The sequence below is a fragment of the Plectropomus leopardus genome, unplaced genomic scaffold (assembly GCF_008729295.1).
Source record: "Plectropomus leopardus isolate mb unplaced genomic scaffold, YSFRI_Pleo_2.0 unplaced_scaffold4096, whole genome shotgun sequence".
Taxonomy (NCBI): Eukaryota; Metazoa; Chordata; class Actinopteri; order Perciformes; family Serranidae; genus Plectropomus; species Plectropomus leopardus.
In genome coordinates, this window is record NW_024644858.1 from 1 (window position 1) to 6915 (window position 6915).

General features: G+C 40.1%; 1 protein-coding gene across 2 annotated transcripts; it reads right to left on the reverse strand.

Annotated features, from left to right (window-relative positions):
* Positions 1-1053: 1053 nt before the first annotated feature.
* On the reverse strand, positions 1054-6467 carry lipf (lipase, gastric). Of its 2 annotated transcripts, none has more exons than XM_042482217.1 (10): positions 6307-6467; positions 5818-5929; positions 5479-5677; positions 5005-5114; positions 4782-4918; positions 4426-4569; positions 2996-3067; positions 2850-2918; positions 2640-2750; positions 1054-1924 (listed from the first exon to the last, which is right to left on the reverse strand). In XM_042482217.1, the coding sequence occupies exons 1-10, from the start codon at positions 6436-6438 to the stop codon at positions 1802-1804; spliced, it is 1209 nt and encodes a 402-aa protein (XP_042338151.1). In that variant the 5' UTR covers positions 6439-6467; the 3' UTR covers positions 1054-1801. The 2 variants fall into 2 exon arrangements, with proteins under 2 accessions (XP_042338151.1, XP_042338150.1); XM_042482216.1 differs by having other exon boundaries at positions 4426-4572.
* Between the last annotated feature and the right edge of the window lie 448 nt (positions 6468-6915).

A 6915-nucleotide genomic window follows, 5' to 3' on the forward strand; every position in this document is an offset into this window, starting at 1 on the left:
TAACATGCCTTAGAGTCAAGAATGCCTTGCGACCCGGTGAGGCTTTGGCGACCCCTGGTGAAGGTGGGGACGCCCAGGTTGGGAACCAGTGATTTAAAGTAAATTCTGACTGGTACAAAATCTCTCTGGTTTGGTTTTTATGGTTAAAAATCAAAACTGATTTTAGCTTATTTTTGCACAAAAACTGGACTAATAAAATCTAGTCATTTTTATAAGATAAATCATAAAATAATAATTAATAAAAAGCAGTTCGACTGTCGAATGAGTCGAAACTGTTTGTAGATAAGACTGTAAGATACAGATCATCTTATACATTTCAAATTCTTTCTGTATTTCAAAATAAACTTAAAACATGTAAACATTGTGTTTCTGATTTATGTGAATTTATTTGATTTATGACATTTATTGGACAAAAAAATGATTTATATTAAACAAATACAACAGATTAAAACGTAATAAAGAAATTAATCAAAATAAAAGCTTAGCCCCGCCCACCACAGTTCAAACCGCATGACCGGATATTTTGGTCCCGCCCACATTGACTGACAGGTCCTTCAACTGAAAAATACAAAACTATGTCACTTATTTAAAACAGACTGCAGATTTTAACAAAAACATTTGAATTTTCACAACACAAAATTTAGATTTTCACAATTAGAGTTCTGTTAAGTACAAAATATAGAAAACAAATTAAGACAGGTGTGTTCATGGAGACTTTAAAAAATATGACGGAAACAAATATAAAGCAGCACATCGGATTTCACACAGAAAAAACATCTTTACATGAAATAAAACACTGTTATAAAAACATGTGACTTTGTTCCAGCTGGTCACATGAGGAGGAGGAGCAGGAGCAGGAGGAGTATTTTCATTATTTGAACAGTAAAACATGTGGCTTGGGTGTGACTGCGTGTTATTTTTTAAAAAATGTTTTTTTACCCTCACTGTAGCTACAAATGTTTTTCATTGAGCCTTGTCAATTTAAAAAAAAAATCTTCTTTACTTTTAAAAGTTAAACAAAATTGTTTAAAAAATGAAAACGTTTTCTTTAAAAATCGCCAACATTTTTTTTTTTAAGAAAAAAGGCTTTTTTTAAAAAAAATCTGCAGAGAATAAATACAAAATAGCCATTTTAAGTTGTATACCCCTCCTCTAAAGCTAAAATAAAAAACATAGGTCCCTCCACAGTGATTAAAAAATATTTTACATGCCTCCCCCTTTTTACACCTCTCATAAATAACAAACAGTCCCTCAGCCAGACTTGTTGTGAAGTTAAAAAACAGCTTCAGGGTGTTTCCAGGTGCATTCAAGAGCAGCAGGTTACAGTACAGTTCGTTTAAACAACTCAGACACACCCACTGCTAACATGCTAACTCTGACAATGCTAACGTCCTAACAATGCTAACATGCAATAGTTAGCGCATACAGTGTTTCTGAGTTTAACTTGTTAGCATGCTAACGTCAGCTTATTAGCAATAAACACAAAGAAAAGCTGACATTGTAAATTTTGCCAATAATACCTCTGTACTTAATTAAACTACTACTGTACGTAATTAAACTTCGGATTATCTGAATTTGAAATGAATTTTTTTTAGTTTGAAACTGGGATAAAAACAGTAAACAAACAGAGTGATGCAGTCCATAGGTGTGCACCAGGTGTCTAAACGCACACACACACACACACACACACACACACACACACACACACACACACACAAACTTGCGGCTCATGTGTACAGTACTGTGGTCCCCTCTCTGTAGCACAAATGTGTACAGCACCACATACACAGTGTGGTGCCCTCTATTGGTGCTCCTTCATCAGCTTCAGGATGAACGGAAACATCTCCTTTGGTGCGTCCAGACCCCAAATAAAATCTAGGTGATCCCAGTGTTCAATGTGCCGATGGAAGACCAGGTTAGACACCTGCAGACAGACAGAGACGGAGAGACAGGAGGACAAACACACAGAGAAAGACAGGTTCATTAAAACTATTAATACAGACATTACTTCCTTGACTATTCTTTATATTGACAATGTTTTCATGACTTACTTCCTTACTTAGGATTTTAGAATATTTCAAAGATTTTAGGACATTTGTAGAAGTTCAGGACATCTGTAGGATTATAGGATATTTCTGGTGTTGTGGTTGTTTTTATGATTTCTAGGATTTGGGATGTTTCCAGAACTTCAGAACAATTCTAGGATTTTAGTACATTTTTAGGATTTCAAGACATTTCTAATATTTTAGGATGTTGCTAGGCTTTTAGGACATTTCTCATATTTTAGGCTTAGGGTCTTATCTAGGACCTCTGTCGGGGGTGTGGGGGATCCTCCACAGGCTCTTTTTTTATCATCAAGCTCTATTTTGATGCTGTTTTATACACTCTGGCACCTTAAGGAGACTAAAAGTACAAAAACAATTCAGTGTCAATCGCTTTATTTTTTAGGTAAATTAGAGAATGGTTGGGGGGCCACCAGGAGCCAGATTCAGTATCACTGTCCTAAGATTTATCTCATGAACCAATCAGAAGCCTCCATTTTGAGTCTTGTTGCAGTTCCTCTGATGTCCACCAGGTGCTGCTGTGATCAATCTGACTTCCTGCTGTCACCTGTTACCTCACTGGATCACCTGACTCACCTGAGTGAGGAGGACGGCCACATCTTTGGGGTCCGCCAGCGTATCATGTCCCCCCGAAAACAGAGCGGTGGGAACCTTCATGTCCAGGACGCGGTACTCAGGGGGAGTAGACTGCAGACGGGACACATGGAGGACAGGTGGACAGACAGGTGAGTCAAACCACAGAGACTGCACTGAGAGGGACAGTTTGCACCTCAGGTAGAGTCTCACCTGGTTGTAATGTTTCATGTTTCCTGCAGCTCCAAAGTCAAACGCCATCAACTTCCCTTTATGAACTGCCTGAAAACAGTCAAACGTTCAGAGACCTGGGACAGGGATCCTCACATTACAGAAAGACAGGCGTGTGTGTGGGTTACCTGGGACCAGTGGAGCATGTTCTGGACAGACGTCCCAGCAGGACAGTGTTCTGTGTAGACTGGAGTCCGAGTCTGGAAACAAACAATCACAGGAAGCAGACGCTCTTTCATAAAGATCTGGACTTCAGCTGGTTCTATATTTACTGATAATGATTTCAGTGACATGTGGTCAAAAGCTCCAGAAGCTGATCAGAGGACCTGGAGGGGAGATTATTTAAATGAAAAAATATTTTCTTTTTTTAAAACCTCAAAAAACATGGTAAGATATTTATATTTATTATTAAACATATTACATAACATATGCATATATTACATAAAAACTACTATTATTAAAACCCCAAAGTAGCATTATTAGCACACAGATACTGTATTATTAAAAATGAATAGGACTTATTGTGTTAATCATGATGCGATTAAGGTCCAAACAGACCCTGTTATGTTTATTTATATTTTTATTGTGTTAATCAGGTGCTGCTATTTTGTCCCTTTGATGCACCCTTACTTGTAGTCCTGCTGCTGCAGACTTACAATAGCGACATCAGTGAAATTTTCAATGGCACTTAAAACTAACCTCTAAAAATATAATTGTAGAATGAACTGTCGTGTCTATTTCTGTAAAATAATGTAAAACACCAAAACAAAAAAAAATTCAAAAAGGAATAAAATAATAAAATATTAGGATACTAAGTGTCATTAATAGTCTTACAAGTATGAAATTTGGCAAAAAGACAAATGGGAAAGTAGTAAAATAAGATTTTGGGTCTTGCTGTCTTTCTGTTTCAAAATATCGGCCACAACATCCTCAAAAAGACAAAAAATGACTGCTTGACATTCTCACCAAAACTTGTTATTTTTTATCACTTTATGGCAAATATTACTCATTCATTTGTATTATGAAAACTTCCCAAATTTATAAGCTTCAATTTGAGCCCAAGTTTACCTTCTTATTTTGAAAATCACTCCTGCTTTTGCCTAAATTTGTCACTAAACCTCAAATGAGAGAAAATTTAATTTTCAGTCACTATTCTTCCAGATAGTTTTCTTTCCAGCGATGTGAAATATTTGCGTTTGGACTCTCTGAGAAGAAATGCTTTAATTTTTAATACAGACTTCAAAACTGTTTGCAAAAGAATGGAACTTTAAATGTGAAAAAAAATCAAGATTAAAAAAATCAATTGATCTTTAATCTTAAAAATGAATAAAAATACTTACAGATATTATTAATCAAAATCCAGATAATAATATAATAGTTATTTTAATATATCAGTATTTTTCAGATTATTGTGTTTTAGTTTTAGATTAAGAAATAAATTGAATGTTTCATATAAATATGTAAAACAAGTTAGTATTTTAGTGATATGACGTTAAAATAAAAATACAGATAAGTTTGTCATAGTTCATATTTAAAACAAAGAGTTTTGGGTACGAACCATGTTGAGGTTTTCTCGGTCGAAGCCGCAGAGGACGAAGAACAAGTTTCCACACAGCTCGTTGAACAGCTCCTTCGCACACACGTGTTCCGAAAACCACTCGATCATGTGACTCTGAGGCAGGAAGTCCCGCCTACCAAACAACTTCTGATGGACATGCAAGAAAACAACCAACAACCAAGTTAATTGACTGGAAACTGATAGACTCGTTAGCAGGTGATGTGACTTGAACACCTAAGCAGATAATGCAGTAACTCGTTAAGTTGTCATGTGAAAACTCATTAACAGGTCACATGATTTGAACTCGTTAGATAACTTTTTAGATAACTTGTTAATGGCTCGTTAGGACTCCTCACCCAGACGAGGAACTCAGGCAGGATGGTCAGTTTGGTCATGGCGCTGGTAGTGAAGGCGGCGGTTGCCACGGGAGCCAAACCGAAGAACATCTTGATCTTACTGGCGAGGTCCGGCAGCGTGGAGAAGGCCATGAATGCTGGGAAATCAGACAGGTGTTAGAGTGATGTCATCGCAAACACGAGTGAGTATTGTGTCATTAACGAGGTCATTTCGTGATGTCACCGATGGTCGTCCCCTGGGAGTGTCCTACGTAGAAGATCTGGTCCTGACCCGTCACCTTCAAGACGAAGTCCACAACCGCAGGGAGGTCCTTCAACGCCATCTCATCATGACTGCACGCACACAGGTAAAGTCAGACATGTGAGGTGAGGTCACACAAGTTAGCTCGGATAGGTGACGCCAGACAGGTGAGGTCAGTCAGATGATGTGAGGTCAGACAGGTGAGGTCAGTCAGATGATGTGAGGTCAGACAGGTGAGGTCAGTCAGATGATGTGAGGTCAGACAGGTGAGGTCAGTCAGATGATGTGAGGTCAGACGGTGAGGTCAGTCAGATGATGTGAGGTCAGACAGGTGAGGTCAGTCCAGATGATGTGAGGTCAGACAGGTGAGGTCAGTCAGATGATGTGAGGTCAGACCAGGTGAGGTCAGTCAGATGATGTGAGGTCAGAAAGGTGAGGTCGGTCGGTTGTTTGTACCTGAACCTCCAGAAGTCGTCCTGGTCAGGTGTGAGCGTGCGATGTTTCCTGGACCAGGTGTTTCCGCGGCTGTTTCCAATCCAGACGTCGTAGCCGGCGTCTGCGAGCACGTAGCCCAGACTAGAGTTGGGCAGGTTGGTGATCCAGTTACTGCCGGCTGCCAGGAGGCCGTGCTGCAGGAAGACGGCAGGACGGGGACCTGCAAGGACAGGACGGTGGAGAAGAGTGATGTGCATGAATACCTGACATAGTGAGGACCACCTGTTTTAGCCAACAGAGTGAGGACAGTTTTAGAAAGTGAAGTGTGTGTGTGTGTGTGTGTGTGTGTGTGTGTGAGACCTTCAGTGTGTTTGCGTCCCTGTGGGATCCTGTTGACAGTCAGGATGTAGCCATCCTCTGTCAGCACCTCGTGTTCCTCTGCAGGGTAACCCCAGTACCTGATGATCTCCGACTGAACACACACACACACGCAGTACATATTTATATCATTGCACTCGTGTTATTTCACTCTCACTTCCTACGTTTCTCCATCAGTTTTGTAATCAGACCAAAAAAAGGGAAGCAACTCCTGTGGGCTAAAAATACCCTGAGTGTTGACTGACAGGACATGTGATTGATTCTCAGCTCAGCTTTTAATTTGAAAAGCCTCACCTTTTGACACATTATTTTGTATTAATAATGTGAATCTGTGAAGATAAAAGGTCAATATTTACCTTTCAGACGTACTGCAGCAGAAGTATAAAGTACATGGAAATGCAGTAAAGTAAAAGCACCTCAAAATTACACTCTACGTCCTGTGTATGTGTGTGTGTACGTGTGTGTACTCACAATGTTCATGTGCACTTCAGGGTCCAAACTTGACTGCGGTTTAAAGGAGCGCTGCTGGACGGCAGAGAGGACGGACGGTCCGGCCTGGACGAGGACGGAGAGGACCAACACACACACCCCAACACACAGCATCGTGTGTCTGACACACGCGCACACACACACACCCACACACACACAAACGCACACACACAAACACACACACACACACGATCGACAGATTAAGTTTGGTTTCAGAGGGAAGAAGCAGTGTGTGACAGAGAGGGGCTCCCCTGAGTCTGCAGTCAGATCCTCTTTTAAAAACCTAATCATTGATTATTTGTGTTCTCAGAGCTGCGCACAGTTTCACTGCAGAACACGACCGACGATGTTTTCTGCATCTAAAGGTTCTCCTCTTGAATTCGGCTCAGCTCTGATCCAAACTGCTCACTGTGATACAACAAAACCTGAGCTTTTTATGTCGTGTGCTGTGTGTTTGTTCGTGTGGAGTCAGCAGGTGAGACGGAGGTTAAAGGGCTAGTTTTCTGCACAGAGGATCGGCTGTTTACTCTCTGATAGTTTGAATAGAGCTTAAAATCTGAGATAATTTTAATGGACTTCGGTTCAGAGGAG

Coding starts and splice junctions, on each gene's coding strand:
- lipf (XM_042482216.1), bottom strand. CDS start 6,438: ATGCTGTGTGTTGGGGTGTGTGTGTTGGTCCTCTCCGTCCTCGTCCAG. Junction 5,678..5,817: donor GGGACGCAAACACACTGAAG/GTCTCACACACA, acceptor CTGTCCTTGCAG/GTCCCCGTCCTGCCGTCTTC. Junction 4,573..4,781: donor TGCCTGAGTTCCTCGTCTGG/GTGAGGAGTCCT, acceptor CATGTCCATCAG/AAGTTGTTTGGTAGGCGGGA.